Below are 25,190 nucleotides of genomic sequence, written 5' to 3'. Positions count from 1 at the left end.
AGCTTCATACAGTAGATTTATACAAACAGTGGCTACAGGTTCCTGCCTAGGAGGACTTAATACCATAACAATTACTTAAACTCCTTAACTGTAGCAGCATGTTCAGTGACCAAAAAGCTGATTTTAATTCAATCGCAGCATGGCGTGTTGTGGATTATAGATTAATGACTTGCTCTTACAGTGAGAGCAACATCAGGTGGAAACCAGTGCAATTGCTCTGCAATGACAAGAGGGTGATTAAACTCCATGGAAAATTCTGAAACCATAGTTTGCTGTGTTTTTGTATTGCACTGCATTACATGATAAATGTCTCTCTTTGGTTAGTTTATTCCTTATTTCAGTGCATAATTTGTTAGTTTTAAGAGTATAAAAAGGTATTTCATATTTGCAGTAAGTCCTCTTGTTTAGACGAGAGGTGTAAAAAGTGTTCATACACTTGAGTATTGCGTTATGTTTTGTGATACTGTAGCGATTCTCAAAAACAATGCATAGATTTTTATTGTTTAATTTATTTTATTTTAATACTTTGTTTACCTAAAGAATTCTGCAAGCACTTGGTGTCGTGTTCTTTATACCATGATAGTTTTCCAAAAATCAGATTTAAGAAATTGCAATATTTCACCAGTATCGCAATATATCACAATACATTGAATTGTAAACTCTGTATCGTGATACGTATCGTATCGCCGGGTTGTTGCCATGACACAGTCCTAGTCTAGATAATTGCTATGTACGTGTTGGGTGTTTTATAGCCAAGCTTCTGTCTTCAAATCAAATATCAATATGGTAGTCTTATTAAGAAAATCTTCTAATTATCAAACATCATTTTTTTTCCAAACACCTTTGAAAGTAACATCCAAAAAAAAACATAGCCAGCCACATCACACTTTACATCTGCCCAAGTAAAATTATGAATATAAGCAGACCTGTATATGCCTGAGAGAGAAAAATCTGAAAATTGTACTGGACTGTAAAGTGCAACAACGGTGTAAACAATGCCATGCTCAAAACTCTGTGAATGTATCATCAGAAAAAACACGGTGTGTTTTCTGATAGAAAGGACAAGAGTGCAGTCTGAGTGCAGGCAGCTATTTCAGAGGGTTTGTAAATGCACAATGAAAAGCTGAACGTCTGACCCAGACATAATCCAGCTAACAATGACAGCACAGCACTCAAAGAACACAGCATTTTGAAGGGATACTGAGATCTGTCTAGCTAGTGCTGTCTCATCTCTCCATCACTTTAGTGTCTGCGCCCATATTTACAATTCTCCATGTAGAGAGCATGCAACGCGATGCAATGACAGCCATCAGTAAAGGATTCAACAGACTCCAGAGATCACGCTAATAGATTCTGACAGATCTCAGTTTGTTGCAAAAATGCTGTTTTATGATGGTTATCTTGTAAAGGTAAATGGGAATGACAGAAGAGCATCCTGTGAAATGTAATGTACCTTTGACTTTGGTGGCAGCCCATCCTGCTGCTCAAAGGAGGAGCTATGAGCATCCAGAGAGGTAAACAGGCAGCTCGGCACCTTGCTTCTTCAATGTTTGTTTCTAACTAGGTCAGACTGCACCAGCGGAGCTGTGCTGCTGTTACGCCACATATGCCAGTCTCTCTCTTCTCTTTTTCACTAAGTTTAATTCAGTTCCAGCTATACTAGATAAATATTACAGCAATGTTCTTTATTAACAGAGCATAAACATGGGCATTTATCAAAAAGAATGATAAATTACAGTACCCATATTTAATATCAGTTGAATGTGAGAACATCCACTCTGTAGATGAGTCATGTTCGTACGAATGCGAAGAAGAAGTAGTTTATGGGGAACTACACCCATTTTCAAAATTCACACGTTATACCTGTGGTCTCAGACAGTTCAAAATTATCAGTCCACTGTCAACTTTCCCCCTAATCCAAAAACTAGGATACTAATACTCAAATTTGTGATGTCATCGTGTGAACAGTCTGGAACTGCTCCATGGACAATTGCAGCCTTCAAATGGAAGTTGTGAGCTTGCGGTTAAAACACTGTTTGGCGTTCAAGTGGTAAAATCATGAAAACATTGCTGCTCAGCAACGGCAACATGGACGCTACTGTTGGCATCCACCATAGCTACCAATTTAGCAACCTTGTGAGTGGGTAACGTAATGCAGGAAATGCAAAGCCATAATGACACAGGACAAATATGAGGCGGTTGGAAATAACCACATTTTTCTCAAAAAGAAACCCTTTTTACACAGAGTTAGCACTACAGGGCTGCTATAAAGCCCCTTCTTTATGCCTCCTTTGCATTTTTACACAGAACCAAACAATGGCGGAATCACTCCACCCCAGTGTGGGATCTTAAATAGCAGGCCAACATCCCTAAAGCAGAAGAGGTGTGATGGGCAAGATGTGTAACACAACAGCGTCGCCCTGTAGTATGACATATAACATACACATTGGCGGTGCTTTACAAACAATAAGAGTGGCATAACGTGGCAATAACAATCATTTACCGTCCCTGTTGTCTTGCAGCTGCTCCTATCCCCTGCTCGGAGGGGAGAGGCTCCCTCACCTCATTGTTTTCCCAAAGTGCTGACATTTGTGGCTGCTGCTCTTCTTCTTCGAGTTAGCTGCTAACTGCTTCTAGCTGCCTTTTAAATCTCCTGTTGGTGTGTCCTGTCTATAGTCCCGTTCTGCCAGCTGCCCCTGTCACACAGATGCCGTTATGACTTCCACGTCACTTGTAAACTCTTGAGCTTTCTGAAAATTTCCACTTCCCTTCTTGTGGTTGAGAATACCACAAGCAAGGGGAAATCACATGGGCTATTTTCGTAAACAGGGTAAACACAAGCCCATTTGAAGGCTGCAAATGAATTGGGAAATATGTTTGATGACACTGAGAGCAGCAGGGGTAGTGTTCTGAGTATATGCGTACATCCCCAGTTTCAGAACTAACAGTGCTACAATAGAATAAAGCACATTTGGGGTATAAAAAGAAACATTTTGTGGGACTATTCATGGTCTATGGAGCAGCTCCAGACTTTTTACGTGATGACATCGCAACTTCTGTGGTTTCTGGTTTTGAGAGAGAGTAGCTCATGTTAACAAATATTGATTGATATTGCATAGGCCATGGATTTAACAAACTGGAATTCTTTATTCAGGAGGTGTTCCCCTTTAAAGCTGAAACATTCATCTAAGGATTAAGAAAAAACCGAGGCTGTCAGATTCAAGTAATAAAGAATCTAAAATGGCAGTACGGAGTAGATAATGAATATCCAGCCAACATCAGTAAAACGGAAGATTTAGTGGAGTTTATCTCTGTCTGCGCTTCCCCTGTATCAATTCATTTACTGAATAAAGACACGGGTCACAGTGGCTGAGCCTCATACAGACACACCCGTACTCCACGACAGTCTGACCTTAATGAGGCAGTGTCTGGAAGAGGCACAGTGAGTGGTGGATACTGAAGCGCACTAGGAGCCCATCAAGCTTCATCACAGCTGAATCAAAGTTTGAAGTGCTTTATCACACCGAGGTTTCTGAACACACTTTGCAATAGAACAATTCATAAAGAAATAGGTGCACATTAATAAAGTTAATACTTCCAAAATTGTTGATGTAGTTCAAGATTTTGATGTGAGATGGCAGGTCATTAGACAGGACGAGGCATGGGTTTTACGCCTTGAAGGTTTCCAGTGATGTAGCATTGTTTATACACAGGAGGGCCAGGAGTTAAGGGAAAGATGAGTAACTGGAGTCTTGTGAACAGAGATGATGCACCGGCTTGTGTGAGGTAATACACTCTGACAGGTAATCAGATGATTCCTTCATCTTTTTCAAGCCAGTTTGCACACACATTTGGCTACTATGAACATCCAGAGCATTAGAAAGGCTTGCCTGTCTATATGAACAGACAGAGCAATGAACATCACACTGAGTTAGTGTCCAAAGTCACTTGTTTACTGCATGATGCACTACATTTACTCTCCGCTATTTCATTAGTGTCTGAATTCTGAGTGTGAAATGTATTTATTTATCTACTGTATATTGAGTAAATGTACACTACTTTCCGGTATCAATCCCACAGTGCAATGCACCATATCTTACTAATCTGAAAATTAACAGTCGGGCAGCACTGTACCCGTCAAAGATTACACTTGTTAGTTTCAGAAATCTAAATTTACAGCTCACTAACTACTCAGTGTCAAGATTAGTGAATGAGTGAACTTGGAGTTATTTTGGACACAGTCTTAGTTTAGTTGCTGGTGATGCGAGCCAGCTGTGATGTGAATCAGTCCACGCAAAGTCAGAAGGACCAGTTGAAATTTGGATGGAAGGCCGGCTTGACACATCACTGCTGGCTTGCATCACAAACAGAAAGGGAAGTGAGAATGATGCTAATCAGTCTGCTGAAACTTGAAGAAGAAAAAAAACTTCCTTCTGCAAATGATCTAAACACACTGGATAGGCATGAGGGGTGGAAGCAACAAAAATGGACCGTTAAAAATGGAGGTGATGAAAAAGAGAGTGATACATTAACAAGTGATTTGATTCATTTCAAGCTGATTTGACTAAAATAGTTGTGATATGGTGAAAACACAGCCAAGTTTCATCATTTTACCCGTCTAACCTTCATCATTCACAACACAAAAAATGCCACTCATCATTTACAGAAAGTGGTCTCAATAGTGGGAGTAAAAAAAAAATTAAAAACTAGAGTTATCACTTAACGACTGGATGCCTCTGCCAACCTGTAAAGTTGCAGTTTACATCCATGTCTGTCTAGACTCATATGTAGCCATGAAAGCAGACAATGCTTCAAATATGGATGTTGCTGCAAAGAAGCTATAAATTCTAAAATGTGGGTTCTTTAAACACATCTTCAAAATGACTGCATAGAAGATCTATACAATCAGCACAGTTTCGAGATGGACACCCAAGATGAGTGCGACACCCCTTCTGTCGGAGTTAGGCATTGAAAAATGGCAAGCAAACATGATGATGTCACAGTGAAGTTGACCTTGGACATTCTGGATAAAAATGCTATCACTTCATCATGTTATTCTGTTAGACATTTATGCTACATTTTGTCGGAAAATGTATTTTGTGAGGTCACAGTGACCTTTGACCACCGGAATCTAATCAGTTCATCCTCGAGTCCAAATGGACATTTGTGCCAAATTTGAGGTAATTCCCTTAAGGCATTCTTGAGATATCATGTTCATAAGAACTGGGCAAACAGAGGTACATACTGACGCACATACGGACAAAACAAAAACATAATGCCTCCAGCAATGGCTGCTGGAGTGGAGGCATAAAAATGGAAGTGATAAAAATGCTTACGAGTTAATATTGGAAGTGGTGAACCCCAAAGGCAGATCGAGTGGGGAGCTCCGGGTGCCGGCAACATAAGCAGCAGAAGTTAACACAGTTCATCTGCGCACACTGCAGTGACAAAGAGCTGGCATAAATTCAGCAAAGTTTCCCTTCGAGAGCCATCAGTCAGTCAGGTGTATTTTTTTGACTGACATTTTGGGTAGAAAAAAAAATAGCTTGCTTAAAACGATAAATGTCAGTTAGATGTTGTGAATAATGAATGGTAGATACAGACGGACATGGCAGCAGTGGATAGTAACGCAGCCCAGTTGATTCTTAGAGCAACATTTTTTCAAATAAAATTTCATTCAAGTTTATCAAGTCAATTGACAATATATTTCTTTCTTTCACATGTATTTTTACCCCTCTATTTTTTCAATTCACATGCATTTTCATCACCTCCATTTTTATCAATTCAATTTTGTTACTTCTACCCTTCATAAACAGGCAGATGGTAACTGGCAATGTAAAGATATTTTTTGGGGGGCATTTTTAGCCTTTATTTGATAGGACAGACGAGCGTGAAAGGGGGGGAGAGAGAGAGGGAGTGACATGCAGCAAAGGGCCACAGGCTGGAGTCGAACCTGGGCCGCTGCGGCAACAGCCTTGTACATGGAGCGCCTGCTCTACCACTAAGCCACTGACGCCCCGTAACTGGCAATGTAAAAACCTTTGCTAAGTTAGGATGCAGTGCACATTTCGCCTTACTCTTGCTCCTCATATCACTCTAAGTGGTGTTCAACACTCAGAATACAAGTGAAATTATATATCTCCTATGGGCTGAAATATCTTCATGAAGTGCCTGACATCATTTTCAATCATTATATAACAAAACAACAACAAAAAAAACATCTACCAGCCTTTTTAAGTTTTCATTTACATTTCCTGGAGCTTCATTTTTAGCCTCATGAATATTGTGAAGGTCCTTTGGTTCATTACCATCAGTTAATTGTAATGATAGTGATCTAAATGGTGTGAAACCGAAGCCTTTTTTTTTTTTTAATATATACTTCATCTCGCCGTTAGTCGGTTTGGATAAAGTGCATTGAAATTCATACCACAGTATGTCAGATGCACACAGCTAGAGCGGCCTGAAGTTTGCAATATATGAGCTTTTATTAGTCCACGGCAGACTAAAAACCCTGGCGGAGTCCCGTCACAAAGATTACACACCGCGCACACACACACATATGCACACACAGAGAGACTACAGAAATGAGTGAAAGGAAGGGTGAACAGTAAAGTGGCAGAGAGGCCTGTTAGTGAAGTGAAAGTGGTGAAAATCCATCTAGAGTCATCACCATGGTAATTTAGTGGCTCTGTAAGAGTCACTGAGTACCATCTGGACTGTCAGTGCCACTGACCTCTTTTACGCGTGCATGTGTGTGTGTGTGTGTATATTCAATACAAAGCATATATTTGGACGTGCTTCCCAAAGAGATTTCTCTCTGGACAAAAAGTGTATTTTTTTATTTTGTGCAAGGATTATTTTAGGTGAAAAGCAGAGGTTGAAGAGTCTGATGTGCCATCATATAGACAAGAAAATATTACATGCAGCTCTAGTATTCAATATTGCTTCAGTGCCAACTTAAAGTTTTGGAAATGACAGTGCATGACCCATTATTATGCCACTGCACAATTATGGCCAACATGATAATCACAGTTATTTTGATCAAAACTGAGGTCATGATTATTTATCACAATTATTCACTGATTTAAGGGGTAAATTTTTTTGAATGCTAATGCCTTATTTTGAATCTAAATAAAACTGGTCCTTATTCACAACGATCTCCTAGAGGCAAAATATACAGAAAACTTTTCACCCAAAATTAAATCAACACAGCACCATCTTTACTCGCACCCTGTGCTACATTCTTGCTTATTAATAAATGTTTGCATCAAAATAAGATTCAAAAAGAGGTTCTTGTTCACCTGGATTCAATTCAATGCACTCCTAGAAGCAAAATATAAATAAAACTGAGCCCAAACTACAGGCTTACTAAAGATAAATCAGAGTTTATTGGACATGTATCTTTGGCAAAATGTGACTGCATTGGTTATTTCAATCTGTCTTTGGGAGCTGGATGAATACGGTGATGTGCTGTACAGCATCGTTGTTATGGATGTCTGATTGATGCTGAACAAGGACAAGAATTCGGTGAGGTATGGTTAGCGACATTATTTTTCTTGGCCTTCATGCATTCATTGTACTGCATACTTAAGAGTTTTATTCAGGTGTTTGACCAAGCTAGTTGTGTTACTTTGTAGGGCAGACACAAGTCTCATGCACTCTTTGCATATGACTTGTTCTTGCTTAACATCATGTGCCCTAAATCCAAAATACTTCCACACAACAGATCACCTTCTTCTCCATACATTTGATTTTCGTTTTGCCCGTCTGCAGCCACAACATTCAGGTAAGTTTTTCGCTGCAGGGTGCGCGTGCAGCAGCAGCGTTACAGCAGCAGCGTTACAGCTCCCCAAATGTGGAGGCTGGCTGTTCGTTTAGGAAGCGCTTGATTTGATATGCAGCGGAGTTTTCTAGGAGCGGAACACGCATTTTAAACACCAATATCGCAGTTGATCATCTTCAATTAATTGTGAGGAAGCCAAAAATATGATCAAGATTAATATTTGATTACTGTGCAGCTCTTTCACCTAAACTGGGATCAACCACCCAAAAAATGATCAATCTGTTGAAAGGACACTGGTGTGTGATTTTTTACTCTTTTACCATACACTTAACTCCTACTCTATTCTTATAATTTTCAGAGTAAAAACATGTTTTCATTTAAGAAGGCAACAAAGATATAACATGTCTAATATGTGTGAATAATAAATAACTGAAAGCTAGTGACCGGAGTAGATTCAAGAGAGGAATGAATGAGTAAATGAGTGTTTGCATGCGTACTGAGCAGTCCTTTAAAGGGATGCGCAGGGAGCTGCTTTGATGGGGCCCTCGGTATTCCTGTCACGCCCAAGGCCCTATCCATTACAGCTCATTACCCGGGGAGAGAATGAAAGAGAGGAGACCCTTGGCCATGCTTGCCCAGGCTCACAGAAGGCCCAGCAGGGTTAAACGTCAACCGAGCCACCGAAACCCACCAGCTGTGCAGGTGTCAACACCACTGCAATAGCCTCGGGGTTGATTATGCAGATAGTGAAGTGATCGGAGAAGCAATACGCCGCATGGTTCTCTAGAATACATTGAACCTAATTTGGTCCACTGTAAATCTCACATATTCCGTTCATTTATATGAGGGATGCATACATTCCTTAAAGGAAGTAAATAACAAGCCAAAGGTTTTTGAACAGCGCCGAGCTGAGAAGTGGAACCAAGGCCATATGAAATCTTACTGCACATCAGCACATCATAATGGAACCTTCACTTGCAGAGCTTTCTTGAATTAGTTTGAGGGACTGTACTTACAGATGAATCTGAAAAGATCAGTGGATATTTTGGAGGGTACAATTTGTGCATCACTTAATTTGTTCCAACAAGACTTTATTACAGTACATAATCACATTAATAAGCTGCTGGTGGCCTCCTGGCCTCTCTTTCAAGCCACTGAATTAAATCTTTGTGAAAGACTGAATACACTCCGTTTATTTTCTGGAATTTTAATTAAAAAAAAAAAAAAAAGCTTTACTCAAAGAACATCATTGGTCTATTTCGTCAGGTTTGCTTATTTCAATCATATATAAAATTTCAATCATATTGAGGCAAATAATTCTAACAAACCAAAAAATACTATTTATATAATTAAATCAAATAAAACTGAGATGAACTTAAAATATATGTAACTGTAGCTCATAGAATTTTACTAATTTACTTTAATAAAATGTATGTGGTTACTGTTCATAATTCTATAACATATTTGAAATAAATATAATTTCTTAACAGTATTAGCCTACATAATCCTAATTAAAGTAAATCCAATATGTTTGAAATGCACAAAATTTATTTACACATTACAAAAACTTTATTTAAGTAAATTGGGTAAATTCTACAAGTTATAATTAAATATTTTTTTCATTTTGTTTGATATAATTACATAAATGATACCTTTTTAGGTTAAGGGCGAAATTTGATGACTTGATAAGAAAGATTCTTTTATGTAATCGAAATATGTTAACCTGATGACAGACCAAATCATTCCTTTGATTTCTGCACATTTTCATCTGAAAATATTTAATAAAACAAATTCTGTCTTTTTCCTGTATTGACCCTCACTGAAATGTCCTTCTTGACTGTTTGAGAGGAGAATTTTCAATAATATTTTTCGGAAGTTGTTTGTTTCTGAGAGTGTTTGAACAACCAACACTAGCAGTAAGAAAAACCAGTCTCATTCAGAGGAGTTTGTCTTAGTTAATGTACTTCAGATACTTTGGGGACTCTGCGTAACAGACGGTATAACCTTGGACATCAATCTATAAAACTTGTTCTGTTTGACGGTGGCAGAAAACTAAAACAGAAAAAAACACAGACACTCATCCTTGTTGCTAGAACTTCAAAACTGAATAGCAATCTCTGTCCTTGAAGCAAATGAAGAGCCCTCTGTTTATATAAGCAGGATAGATCAACCTTTTCAAAAACACCCACCTCTGCCGAAGCACCTAAACAACACCGCATTTCTCGTGAATTAATAAAGTCCTTGTTATAATCTCGAAAAAGAGAGAGATTATGCCATGAAGCCATGCAATCATCACCAAATTAAGAGTCATTAGCTTTTGAGATGCTAATGCTACCCTGGTCTGTATGGGATAGAGCTTAATAATGCACAGTGGTAGGTGAAACCAGCTCTGTACAACACATTATTACCCTGAGAGCTCTGTTTCATCTACGCCAAATCATGCTGATGCATTGCAAATGAGATGGTGTGAGGGGAAGGATGCCAAAGAGAGAAGGAGAAGGAGAAAGATGCACGCTTCCTCTGTCTAATTATACTGCTGCAATGGACATAATGGAAGCACTGCTGTCGTTTTTCTTCTGATTGGCAAAAATACCCGTAGCTGGGCATCTGATTGTTGTCTTTACTGAGTACATTACTTGTCTGGACAGTGTCCAGGCCCACATCCTTACTGTGTATGCATACATTGTGCTAGTAATCATCACCAATAAATACTGAATCAACAGAGAAGACCATGCAGTGAATGAATAAGTGAATGAATGAATATAAAGATGATGCCAGAAGGAAATGAAAATAAATGGATCACTTCTCTGACTGAAAAAAAGAGTGTGCCAGTATGTGTGTGCATAATCAACAAAGTCTCAGACCTGCGTGACGTGGACACAACCGCTTAACATTGCATAACATAGTGGTGGGCATGAAATGTCTTAAAATGATGTGCCAATGCAAAGTCTATTGGGAACGGTCACAGTTTCAAACATGTGGTTAATGTTGTGAAATGGTTGCAGCTTGGTTAGGTTTAGGAGAAGAATAATATGTTAGGTTTACAGACCAAAAATAAACTTGATTAGGTTTAGGAAAAGGTCGTGGTTGTGGTTACAATAACTGCATACAGGATGTAAGCGGCATAAACTTGTGTATGTTGTGTAGTTACTTAACGTTCCTTTGTAAAGTACTATACAAATAGTAATGCAAAGTCTGCAAAGTCACGTGACTACGTTAATTTTTGGTGTCACACAGGACATGAACAGCGGCCTTCTGGTTAAAAGTCCATCTTTGTTTGACCCATCCACCACCCCTCCATAAATGGCAGTAGAACACCAGAATGTAGCTTACATTAGGTTAAGACACAATATTTTTATTCCATATACAAATACAACACATCTTTTTAGTGAGCATCCTTTTTAAGTGAACAACAAACAATCTTAAAACGCCAGGCTTTCCAGCTATTTGACATGGCATCGCATCTTTTGATATGAAAGATGCCAATACTCGATTCAGATCTTTTGTGTGTTTAGAGGTTGGTGTGTATGCAGTCTGTTTTTAAAGAGTTTGTTTCATCGTTGGTTGCCCCGCAGCCTCCTCGGGTGCTGCTGGAAATGATATTCACTATTATGCCAATAATGGAAATTCACCACGATCAACTTATTGAGTTTTTTTTCTCCCAATCCGCAGTAAAGTCATACATCGTCCCATCCCTGGTGCATAATTATGCCGTCGGCAGGTGTGATCAACCAGCGCGTGACCTTTAGCATCAGGGGAGTGGGATTGATGTAATGACTGGAGAAGAAAGGAGGATGAAGAGTTGGTGAAGGGGACATTTTCCCCAAAACTGAGGAGAGACGACAGGGTAGGGAGTAAGCAAATTATGACAAATTTGAACAAGAGGAGATGCGAGGAGTTGGTGCAGTTGCGCGAAATGAAGAAGACGGGGCAGAGAGAGGAGGGGAGAAGATCTGGGGACAAGTCTGTGAGCGCTGGATTGGGTTTAATGTAGCAGAAATCCACCAGTGAACTGCAGCTCCAAACACAACTATTAGCATGAACAGCACAGACAAGACAGGACCACAGTGACAAATGACAGCAAAGCAGCGCTGGGCCACAGAGACAGAATGAAATTAACACTGGAGCAAGAGGAGAAAGCCAAATGTGAGAAGAGACAGGGGCTTGTAATACGAAGGGTTAATAGACGTTGGGATGCTGGCAGAGCAAAAAGTGAATGTCAGTAAGTAAGTGAGTGAGATGTGGAGGGAGATGGGGAGGGGAAGGAGGGGAGGGAGCAATAGAAAAGGTTGGATATTACAGTCCAATCCACCTGGGGAATGTTTACAGAATTTAATAACTCTAAATGGCATCACTTTATTGGATTTATGGATGGATGTGTCTCTCACTCCCTCACTATGCTGCTATGTCCTCACATACACACTCCAGCACCCCCACCTGCAACAATTACCATGGCACCCATTGGTGCGGCTTTATGAAAAATGACAGGGGGGGGGGTGTTGTATCAAGGGCTCTTGAATCCTGTTACAGGCAGCCATTCACAGCTACAGGCTAAAGCTTCTTACAACACACATGCTGATACCACTGCTTCAGTGCCTTATATGGTCACTGGAATTGTGACATTCAATACCTAACCCCAATAATCAGTTTAGGTACCAGTGTATTTTTCTAAACCTTTTAACAGACACTCAATTCTCCAAAAATGGGTACAAGAAGAGGCTCCTATTATCTCAGAATGCCATGCAAAATGTGTGTCCTTCTTGCCATGTGCAGTATTGTAGGTACTTTTAAAGTGTTTGTCCTTTCAATTTTTATATCTAAAAGAGGAATCGTTTCAGAGCTGTGGTTACCATTAAACAGGTGCTTTACTGATTTTCAACCAGCTTTGTGTCATAACAATGTGTGTAGTATGTGTGAATGACCTGTGGTAAACTTCCCTCCATCTTACAGTACCAGCACCCAGATCTCCCTGCTCATTTCTCATCTAGCTATAGGACTGTTAATTGAACTACAAATTTTACATTTACATTGTTGTATGCCCACCACCATGGACACATAGAGTGTACAAGCGGATCAAGACAGAGACCTGCCCCTCTCTCAAACTCAGATCAAAAGGTAAAATCAGGCACTGCTGATCAAATATAAACCAAGATTCGGTTACTGTATTGCCAATTTCTTGCCTTAAATATCTTCAGAAACATGTTTTAGTGTCCTGTTTGGCTGTAATATGAGAATTTGTGAACAGGAAGTGGGCACCATACTGTTTCTTGAATGCTCAAGAAAGTGAGATCAAGCTGGAGAACTAAGCAGTGCTGATCAAATATGAACCGGGATTCTGTTACTGTGTTGCCTATTTTTCACCTCCAATGTTTTCAGAGTTATTTTAGCTTCCCGTTCAACTGTAAAATAATACCTAGATACGGGACACCCAGATGGCGCCTATTCAATTCAATAGAGTTGCTCAACTGGCGCATACGCCAGTGTCTTGCTTCCTGGGTTTACTCCCGTGATATGTGGCCCACTGAATATGCACAGTAGTGTTTGTCCCGCTGGCCCCGCCTGCAAGTTCCCACTTGGCTTATAGACTTTACATTGTAATGACATCACGGATTTGAAATTGCTTTTCTAAGCTCGAGGAAAGATTTACATATATCAAAACCACCATGAATCAACAATTTAGAATAGAAAAAGTCATAATTGACCTTGTTTGCAGTTCCAGCTGTACTGTCAACAGTTTTAGAGCCATCTCTTTTACAGTGGTGGTCTATGGGAAAATGTTTTTTGGGCCACAAAGGATTTTTTTTGCTGCAATACCGTATGTGGCCACTGGAAATCGGAAACAAGGCTGAGCAGCTTTCCTGGAGGCCTAGTTTATCAGTAATTCAAGATCATTTATTACCAGCATGCTGCCATATTGTTGTGGAAAAACATCCAAGCTCACATTACATCAGCCACCAGTGGGAGCATTTATTGGTCTGATGTGGTGCAGTGCATTCTGGCAGCTGTAGGTTTTTTACTTCTTGAGCAAAAAGTGAGTGCCACAGCCATTTTTCTCTCTACTGCATAGGCATCCCAGTTTTACGAAAACACCATCTTTCCAGCAGTGAAATACTTCCTTGAGGAGACAGAGGTCATGTCCTCAGCAATGATGTCGGCGTTTTAATGATCCAAGGAAGAGTTTGAAGTTACACACAAATTACATGGAATTTCTATTTTTCACTGTGACTCATTTTCGATTAAAACACATTTAAATAAAAGGAAGTAAATAGGAATTTATCCACAGAATTATATTCCTTGCAGTGAGAATATGGCTTTGAAACTGCATTTAGACCATCATGTGCAGAGAAACAATTTACATAATGTGGGTAAAAATAAAATGTTTACAGTTCCTCATTAGTGAAAAGTCAATAAAAGTGGTAATTTGGACTCAGTGACTCCAGTAATTTTAAATTCTGTTTCAGTATAGTGTGAATTGTTTTAACGCTGACACTATATCAACACCTAAGGTTTGTATATCTATTTTCCATGTGCATTATCTGTGTTGTAATACCGTCGTCTTGTCTTGGTTGCAGATATATTTTTTATATTGTTCAAGAGCCTCTTCCAGCATGCATCTATAAGATCTATCAGCATGCAGTATAGTATTCTATTTTCTATGTAATGCATACATAATTAAAGCATACGCTGAGCAGATTGCCTGAGACAAGCGAGACGGGGGACAGAAACAGGAAGAGAAATATGGATGTAATAAATCGGTTCAGCCATTTTATCCATCTGCTAATATTCAGAGTCTGAGTGATGGTAAAAAAAAAAAAGCTTTCCTGATGTGTTAAAGAAGCAGTCCGTCTGTAGAAACACATGAGTCACTGGTGCCCACAGAGCTGACAACTGCAGTTACCCAAACACACATATAAATGCAAAGATATGCATATGATTACAGACAAATCACAATCAGTCAGTTCCATCCAGCCACCACCGTGCCCACAATATGCACACAGATAAATATTCCCATTACATAGTAGAAGGCTGGATAGACAGGAAGTCAGCTGGTGGGCGCTGTCACCAGCAATGATGTCATAATTGATTTGGGTGCACTCAGGGGAGCTGTAGACACACTACAGTATGTAAAATGTGCGTGTGCATGCTTGCATGTATTTATATCTGGGGCGATATTTTGTAGGTGTAGCCGAATGTTAGAGCTCAGTACTTTCAATCAAGATCCAACACACACACATCTACACACACTGAACCACTTCTTGTTTGAATATTCAATAAGTCAAACAATATATAAATGACCCTGAATTGCAATGCCCAGCAACATCTGGCATGATGCAACAGGGAGGAAAGCAGCAGCAGAGGAAGAGAAGGAGAGGTGGGGCGTGGGTGGGTGGGCTGGACGATGATCTATCTTGTGCCCTGTTCAGTTTTCTTATTCATATTTACATCCTCTTTTTCTCAAGAAAACACTCTGAAAGTCTAACAAACGTATTAAAGATATGTTCCTTCCTCATAAAACATATTCAAAGTATTTTTAGAATATTCTTAATTCTGCATTGTTTGAATTCCTGTTTATTCGCCTCTTTGTTGCTCTTTTTTTTTTTTTTTTTTTTTTTTCCTTTTCTCCCTTCTCGCCTCTTTGTTGCTCTTATTGGCACATTGCCACACTTCTTTGCGCTTTACCACCACCATCTGACACCATTAGCAGGAATGTTCAATGTGTCACCTTCTGTACGACACAAAACACTCAGAAAAACACTCCTTGGTGTCAAAAACTCCACAGGGAACCTTTAAGAACTAATTATTTCAGCTAGTTTAGATACATGAACTGCCCTAGAATAAAACTATGTCCTCCTTACAGTTATATATTGCTATGCATATACACAGGCAAAGGCAAGTAACACCATGCAGATCTCTAATAAATGGATGAATTTCTATTTGAAAACACTTTGTAAAAATATCATCTGCCAATTGCTTAATGAAAAAATATGATGAGATCAACCTCCACCATATGCTGCACTGTTCAACCAAGGCACTCTGCTGCTGATAAAGAATCTAAAAGCCGTACTGTTGCAAACACTGTGATATTCGCCAGGTCGTCCACAAAGTCCAGGAAAGGTCGGTCAGGGCTTGATAACTGCATTCATAGGCACATAAAATTTTAGCTAAGCATGATAATCTCAGCTCTATGTGCATCTGTGCATGTAACTTTAGGGCTGCCAACTCTCAGGCATTGACCGTGAGACTCACGCAACTGAGCTTTTCCATACACTGTCATGCAACACGTCCGTTTTCTTGTGTAATGATAAAACTAACTTTCCGTAAAACTTAAATTAAAAGCTTAAAAGCTGGACACTGACGGCGCATGGACAGACAAGAGTAAGCAGGACAGCGCAACAGCAGCACTGCGTAAAACACTGCAGTCAAGCTAGTTGCTGCTTGGATTTTAACGCACGTCTATTCAGGCTGTTATGGTACTGGTACCTGGAGCGGCTAAAAAGGATAACAAAAGATTTGCACTACAGCAACAATTTCACATTTTATATACAGCTAATAAAACCATCAGTAAAGAAGTCCTAATTAAATGATTAAACAGTTTCCATTAATAGGTTTGTAACACGTTGAAAATGTCCTAATTTTTAAGCTCTCATAAATAGGTAGATGTTTTCCCTTAGACGTTTGCTGACATTTTCATTGGAATCCTGTTCAGGATGACACTGACTTTCACCATGCAAAAAGTTATTTTACTATCTCACTCTATATCAAATTGAAAAGCTGTCAGTGCCGTGTAACTTGGTAGAGAAATCATGATCTGTACAGCACACTGTTACCAATAAAACTTCATTCAAAATGTTGCAGCAGTCAATTGCTTTTGGTTGGATCTGGCCATGGCAGAAGTTCCAAGAAAAAAAGGACACACCAAAAGGTGCAGTAAAAGAATAGAGATATTGGTACTGGTAAAAAAAAATAGTGCATGTCATTTAAAAAGTTATATGCACCAGTGCATTCACGGGGGGAAAAAAAGTATTTCAAGCCCAGTCGAGACAGATCAGATGAGGGCACCGAAGCTCGTGAGGGTCAGCTCATAATTGATACGAGTAAAACATGTAGAGAATGACAAGAGACATGGGTATCATCAGGTGAGTGTACAAAACAATGACAGACCATTGCGTGGAGACACTTAATTATGTATTGTATTGTAGGCATTGTATATACAAAATTATAGTGAAGTTATTGTGATTTACAACTAAACTGAGGTTAGCAGTCACGCCACATACCACAGATAAAAAAAACCCCAACTAAACTGCTTCCCTAAAAGTTTTGAAACTGCTTCCTCATTTCTGTAGTACCCTCTGTTCTATACATACAGTTATAATAACAGAGAAGCCTAGACAATTATTTGAGATACTGTAACTTTCATTGTAACCCAGGTTTCCTATTCTGTTGCTCTTATAATTACCTCGGCTGCCTCAGTGAAAGCCGGAGTGTAAATTCTGCACCCTGTCACTATCTGCAGATGATACAGTACATTTGAGAACCCTGAAAAACAACCTGACTATATTCTTAAGAGTGTAATAAAGTATAAATAGATATATTTCCTTTAGACAAAAAAATAAATAAATCCAGTAAGTTGTTTGTGTATACAGTGTCAGTGTGCACACCCACGCATTGCTGTGTTTCTGTTTCCCCAAAGATATGAGTGTTCAGTGAGTGTCCAGCCTCTGATTAACACAGATGAATATTTCATTTCAGAAGTCCAGCTGCTCCTCATCTGCAGGTCTCTCTCTTGAGACCGCCTCAGGCTACAAGGCCTAACAATGTCATCACAGCTAACACACACAAATGTGTTTTTGTGTATGATGCTGTGTTTCTACTCTCACAAAATTTTTATTTTTTTTTTAAAAATCATGATAACTAGGAATACTGCCACACAGTTGTATGCCTCCGCAGAGGTACAGAAGTACAGAAGATCTATACAGTCAACACAGTTTCAAGGTGGGCACCCAAGATTAGGGTCACCAATTTAGTATCTAACCAAATGTCTCCTCTTCTGTTCTGGAGTTATAATGGCCAGAAAAATGAACATTATGATGCTGACCTTTGACCTTTTGATATAACATGTCATTACCTCATAATTATATCCTATTAGACATTTGTATGATGTCATGTAATAATTAGCGTATGAATTATTTCTGGTCGAAAAAAAAAAAAAACCTTTGTGAGGTCACAGTGACCTTGACATTTGACCACCAAATTCTAATTAGTTCATTCTTGAGTCCAAGTGGATGTTTGTGCCAAATTTGAAGAAATTCCCTTCTTGAGATATTGCATTCCCGATACGAGACGGGCAAGGTCACAGTGTTCTTGACCTTTGACCACTAAATTCTCATCAGTTCATCCTTGACTCAAAGTGGATGTTTGTGCCAAATCTGAATAAATTCCCTAGAGGTGTTCTTGAGATAACACATTCAAGACAGGAGCAAAGTCACAGTGACCTTTGACCACCAAATTCTAACCTTTCATCGTTTAGTCTGAATAGACGTTGGTGCCAAATTTGGAAAAAAAATCCCTACAGCCATTCTTGAGATATTGCATTCACTAGAATGAGACAGATGAGGTCAAAATGTCCTTTACTTTCAACCTATGACCACCAAAATCAAATCAGTTGATCACTGAGTCCAGGTGGATGTTTGTGCCAAATGTAAAGAAATTCCCTAAATGTGTTCTTGAGAGATTGTGTTCATTAGAATGAGACAGATGATATCACAATGACCTTGACTTTCAACCTATGACCACCAAAATCGAATCAGTTCATCACTGAGTTTAGGTGGGTGTTTGTGCCAAATTTGAAGAAATTCCCTAAATGTGTTCTTGGGATATTGTTTTCATGAGAATGGGATGGATGGATGGACAACCTGAAAACATAATGTCTTCGGCCACGTTTGTCGCTGGTGTGGTGGTATAAAAATACATGCTGTGAAGTGTAACCGCAGAATATGTAACGACTACTGTAAGTGATGTAATCACACTGATATAAATGACTGAAATCTTGTACATAACTCTCTGGTGGTGGAAATGTGATGTACAGTGAAGACTAAATGTTCCCTGCATGCACTGCATCTCTCACATTCAAGGCTGCACATCTGCACACCAGGGAGTTTTCAGGGTATAGGATTCCCTCCCTCCATCTCTCCTCCGTCTCATCATCTCTGTTCCCTCTTCTGCCAGTTCCCAAGCCTGTCTTCCTCTGAAGCGTTTTTCTGCCCTGTGGGGAGGCCGCTTCTGGGCTGACAGGGAGTGCCACTGACTCCTCTCACAGCACATTACTGCAACTTTTTCATGCTTTCCCTCCTCTTTTCCACACAAACACCAAAGCACACACACACATGCTACTATATCCTTGCTTGTATAATGTCCTAGAGGAGTGAGAGCACCAGGCGATTCTCTCTTCTTCTGCTACAGGAGGATATGTGTACGAAGGCCAATCATTATATGGGAGTCACTGTGTGAATTTGCAAGTGAGGTGTATGTAGTGTGTGTTACAGTGTTAAACCAGGTGAGATAAGACACCTCCTGAACATTCCAATTTCCTGTCCGATATTTGCTTTCTTCTCTGGGCGCTTTATCAGAGGGAAACATAAATGCTGATAGGTTAGAAAACCTCACCACTGTTTGAAAAATAGAGAAAAGGAAGGGGGAGGGTGGGAGAGGATGAAATTGGAGAGTGATGAGTCTGAAATGGATAGAAGGGAGCGAGGTTAGAAAAATAGGAGCTATAAAAAAAATGGGTAGAAGTGGGAAAGAGAATGAGAAAAGACAGCGGGACAAAGAAGCGGACGCATGAGCTCATTTTGTCCGACTGCACCAGGGGAACAGTTCACTATGTTCCGCACTGAACAATTGCTATGTGTTCCCTTGTGATAGTTTGACAGTGATGTTAATGCCTCATTAAAAGTACGAAGAGAGGCAGCGACTCGGCTCGGAGTTCTGAAACCGAGAGCCGCGGAACATCTCTTCAAAAGCAGCACCTCCATTAATTAATCTCCACAGATGGACACCTTGGCTTTTTTCCAGATGCAGCAAAGATAGGTGCTGGGAATTATAGCTGTTGCTTGTGCATGCACGGAAAGCAGAGTGCGACTGCAGGTCAGCGTAGCCCAGTCTGGAATCGTAATTGACGTCGTTAGGCGAGGGCAAATGTTTGCCAAGTGGCTGAACTCCTGAGGAAATCAGAAGAAGTTATCAGAAACTGGCAATTATCACAGCCTGAGGCGAAACACCATCACATGGTGCAGTGCTGGGGACAGAGGACTTATAATGGCTCTGTATAGTTTGGTCATCGGGCCAGAGATGGCAGTGATAGAAATGTTATGTGGGGCAGCTTGGTGAGTGAGGTAAGGCAACACAACAATAAGTCTATCACGTTGTTTTTGTGCATCACAGCTGATATCCATACATATCAGGATATAAACGATGTCAAGTCTTCAAAGTTTTTCATACACTTAAAATTCCCTTGCAGTAGATTCAGAAACCCACCTACAGTTGTTTGAGCTGCTAACAGAGAATCCATTTGCAAATTTCCCCGCTGTGGGATGAATAAAGGATTATCTTATCTTATTTGAATGAATAAATGATCAAACACTAAACACAAATATTGAATCTTGTATAAAGTGTGTGTGACAGATTGACTTGTATGATCTTATATGTTGGGTCAGTTACATTCATCAGTGATACCTTTTGGCACCATGTCCTTTGCTATTAAAAAGCAACAGCGTGTATGATTTGTGAATTAACAGGGGCAAAGCACATAGTAATATTAGTTTGTTGCTGCGCTTGCACTATGCCTGCTTTATTAGATGCTTCAGTTGATAAACTGCCCTTATCCCATCTCTGTTGGCACAGGTTTCTGACTTAGTTAACAGTTCGCATTACCTGTCTATTTGATGTTGTACTTTAAAGATATATGTGACTTTTCTGAATTAAAATGTCTAAAAATCGTAGACCACTGTTTTGTATTTTATTGAGTTGTGTTGTTTCCAACAATTTTCAATGCCAGAGAAAAACTGTGTTTTAATCAAGGACACCGTTCATAGAGGTTGGCCGCTGTTGCCTGCCAGTGGCATCATATCTGCTTTGTGCAAGCATCAGGGTTAGGGTTGTCTGCCAGAAGCTGTCATAAATTGACTTTTTATCCTGTTTTAATACACTTTTTAGATCTTTGTTGCCTTTAACAAAAAGTTTTACCCGCATTAAGGTTTTTAGTCATGGGACATCTGGATCTGTAGTTATCAGAGAAACAAGCTGAGCAAACATTAGTGGCAGCTCAGTCCCAGATCCTGCCGTGCCAAACCGCATTGGAGAAATTTTGATATTAAGCATGAAACTGCTTTATTCAGTGTTTTTACTGGTTAACATCACCAGATCCACTTGTTTTGGAGAGGAGATCTCTGCGGATAATTCGGCTCCTGGTAAAACCTCCTGAATGTCTGGATATTAAGTTACCAGAAAATGAAGGTGAGCGCACATTAGCAGGTGCTGGGCTCGCAGCCCCTTGTGAGATGAGACAAGCAGTGTTGAAGACACACTGGTTTGTAATGTGAAACTGCTTTATTCAGTGTTTTTTACTAGTTCCAATCACCTGGTCTGTTTGTTTTGGAGAGGAAGAGGCCTTTGCGGATAATTTGGTCTCTGGTAAAAACCTCCTGAATAACGAACACTGAAGGGATCCAAACCGCGAGAAACTGACTGCAATGACAGCATTGCTTCAAAAAATAGAAAATGTCCCCACTGGTTATTAAACCTGCGACAACACCGGTATTACCGATTACAGCGGATATTTTACAAGGAAAGATATTTGTTGATGATGCTCATTATCTGTACAGCACTGTATTTAGCTAGTACTATTACAAGCAAACCTTTCCTACTGCTGCAGCTTCTCAGTAGGAGCATATTACTGGCAAATCACTAGTTGACTTTTATTATGACGTAGTCACAGGAAATGCAATGGGGCTGCCAGTAAGATTAGTACTGCTGCTATTGTTCACCAAAAATACGTCTGCAATAACAAGACATCATCTGTCATTCTCAACGCTTGTTGACAGAGGATCAGTTTGAAATATTGCAGGGAGGAATGGAACAATAAGGAGTAGCCACAGTGAGCTGTTAGATGAAGAGCTGCAGGCGACAGTCTGCACACCTCCAACTTCTTTGCGATGTTATCAACTCCATTTCCCTCATTACTGTTATCAGGTTCCCTATTAGCATTGTGTTTAAATCCAAAATATTAGCAAAGAGGCACTTTTGTTTTCACTACGAAGACGATCCCTGGCTCCTCTGGTCCACATGTCCAAGTATCCTCAGGCAAGATGCTGAACCCCAAATTGCTCCTGATGGCCATCCATGGGTGTGTGAGTGTGTGTGAATATTTAACTGAGTAGCAGGTGGGCTCTTGTATGGTAGTGAATGAATGTGTGTGAGAATGAGTGAATGTGGCATGTAGTGTAAAAGCGCTTTCAGTGGTAGGAAGACCAGAAAGGTGCTATACAAATGCAAGTCAATTTAACATATCAACGACTACTGCGGCAACCCTACTTGCTATTTTCTATTGCAATCAGTATTCAAATGGCTTCTATTGCCCAGCCCTAATGGTGAGGCAAAGCAAAACAAATGGTATTTCAGTACAGGTACCTTTTTGCAAATACATGAGTTGATTTTCACAGGTCTATCAAAAACCAAACCTGCTATGGCATGACACAACACAGGACAGGAGAATGGTCATGAATTGCACAGGGAAAAAGAGAAAGAGTGAGACAGATCAGAAGTGACAGATGAGAGTCAAGATTCACTTCTTTTCACTATACGCTGACAACACAACATGCAAATGTCAACAGTGACCTGAATAACCAGCCATCAGGCAGAAAGAGAGGCACCAGAATAGAACAGAGAGGTGAACTAATCCAGCATACAGAAACACACACCAGCATCACCACGACCAACAAACACCTTACCTGTCATTGTCGACGCTCCTGAAGCCAGGAAGGATGTGTCTGAAGCTGGAGTTGCGGTCAAGCTTGGGTTGACTCTTGGTGCGTTTTATGGAGCCCTTCAGCCGTCGACTTAGAAAGCCCTGACGGAGAGACACGGAGACAGTCAGTAAAACCGTGTCGCTGCTACTTTGTGAGTCTCCGAGATGTCAATCATGGAGCTCAACTTGGCAGCGGGACAGAGCATATTAATACCGACATTTGCGCTTCACGTCCTAAATTCGGTGAGGCCAAGTGTCATGAATAGTTAATAGGTAATAAATGAGTATAGATCTTCATATCAGAGTGAGAGTGATGTTCACAGTCAGAAAAATGAAGACAAGGTCAAAGATAGAATATTCCCTGAATACAAAGTAGGGCCAGACGATATAAGAAAAACATGCGATATGAAGGTCTGGGTGTCATTTAAAAAATTACAATACCAGTATCCTGAAAGTGAAACCAATATCAATAGAGTACTTTACTCAATATCCATAATGTGAACGGAGTGGCTTGTGGTATAGCCTTATATCCTTGCAAATGTTTGGTGGCATCTCAGCCTCTGCACTGCCAAATCCATCTGCAACATACTCCACTTCCCAACACCACGGATACTGCTTTTCCACCAACATGGAACCAGTTCAGTTACACTTACTGCACCTAATTTTCAACCTCTCAGAGCATGTCAACAAAAAATAAATTGGAACAGAGCCCATAAAGTTGGTTCTCAGCTGGAACCAAACAATAGCAGGTTTTCCTTGACCTGAAGTGCGAACGGTGACGACATCAGTCAAATTCTACAGGTTGGAAAGAGAGGATGGAGAATGCAACAATGAAGAAGTCAAGTGAGAAATCCTTTGACAAAAAAAGAGCGTGCAGTGGACTCAGTAATAGTTGGTACGTTCTTGTTTTTTCAGTAAAAACAAATATCTGTGATAACAGAGCCAAAGTTCACAGGTAATCAATGTTAAGTAGGGATTTTGCTACTTCTTCTGTTGTGCTTGGTGTAACAGCCTCCATTCTTGATTACAATGGCTCTGCACAAAACTGGTGGAAACACAGGCTGATTTGCTAGATAGCACCATGGTTCCAAGAATCCTGAATGGAACCGGTTCACGAGCTAGAGCTAATTTAGGGGTAAGACTGTCGGGGTTGTAGCTGCTGTGGGGCAGTTGTGAGAGTCTGCTCAGCAGTACAAACACAGTGACAGGGCTAACTGTTAGCATCACACAGCTAATGTTATCTAACAGTTATTAATAGGTTCAACAAGTGTCGGTGTGAGTTTATTGGGACCTTTTAATGGCTCTGCGTTGGATGTTAGATCAAACACAGATATCGTTTGACTGGAGAAATTACATTACTCAGTGTTGAGTTATTTCTGTGGATACCTTAAAGGGGAAGTTCCGTTTTTTACAACCTGGACCTTATTTCTGTCATTTATACTGACCTACTCACCTCTGACCTGGATGATGTCATCCAGAGGCAATTCGTAAAGACAATCCTCTTTACCACCTAAACTGGAAGACCCAGCCAAAACCTGCAGGACCGAACGGGCAACTTTCGATTGAGTAAGTAGCCTACACACATGAATAAATTGTTTATTTTCCTTGAATTTGTTTGCTTGATAAGTAAATAACTATGAGAATTGACATTTCTTTAGTTTCTTCTCATCGCTTGTGTACAACGGCCCGCACACTGCACAAAAAGCAGAGGCACATCTTATGCAAAACGTGAATTTATTATTACATAGTGCTCAGTGACAAAAAGTGAGAAACAGAAAGGTGAACGTTTCGGTGGTAAAGAGGACTGTCTTTACGAATTGCCTCTGGATGACATCATCCAGGTCAGAGGTTAGTAGGTCAGTATAAATGACCCGGATGATGATGACAAGCAACTCTAGCGATTCATAAAAACATATTGGTGAAATGAACGAGTTTCGCGGCAGATAATGTGTTATTTAGAGCCTCATTGTCGGTGCCCCAATCATTCCCACTATATGGATGTACGTGGCTCTCGCGGATCTAAATATCTTCCGAAGGACTCCAAATGATACCAAACTTATCTGGGTGAGTAAACAACCGTATTTAATGCCAGAAATAAGATCCAGGTTGTAAAAAACGGAACTTCCCCTTTAAGAGGTATCGAGTACCGATACCCAACCTTAGCAATATGTGATTGTGATATATATCGGAATAACACTATTTCTTGTGATATATAAACATATGTTAAAGTGTACTCAGTCCTTTCTGCAGCTTTCAGTATACTCTTATTATACAACAAACTGCTTGTTGAGTTTTAAAAGAATGAGGGCAATAATTTCCTTTATTCTTTTATTCAACAAATTGAACAAAAAGGTACTTATAAAAAAAAAGGAATGACAGCTGCGT

At 39.9% G+C, this 25,190-nt stretch overlaps 1 protein-coding gene across 4 annotated transcripts in view; it reads right to left on the bottom strand.

Moving 5' to 3' along the window:
* The window catches only part of dab2ipb (DAB2 interacting protein b), a 174,352-nt gene that overhangs the window by 79,491 nt on the left and 69,671 nt on the right, over positions 1 to 25,190 (bottom strand). For all 4 annotated transcript variants that reach the window (XM_050053629.1, XM_050053627.1, XM_050053625.1 and 1 more), the window contains exon 3: positions 22,789 to 22,907. In XM_050053629.1, coding sequence (XP_049909586.1) covers positions 22,789 to 22,907 — 119 coding nt within the window. The remainder of the gene's footprint in view (positions 1 to 22,788; positions 22,908 to 25,190) is intronic.

Source organism: Epinephelus moara, chromosome 9 (genome assembly GCF_006386435.1).
Source record: "Epinephelus moara isolate mb chromosome 9, YSFRI_EMoa_1.0, whole genome shotgun sequence".
NCBI classification, from domain to species: Eukaryota; Metazoa; Chordata; class Actinopteri; order Perciformes; family Serranidae; genus Epinephelus; species Epinephelus moara.
Note: the sequence above shows the minus strand (reverse complement) of the source record. Positions and strands in the feature narration are given on the sequence as shown.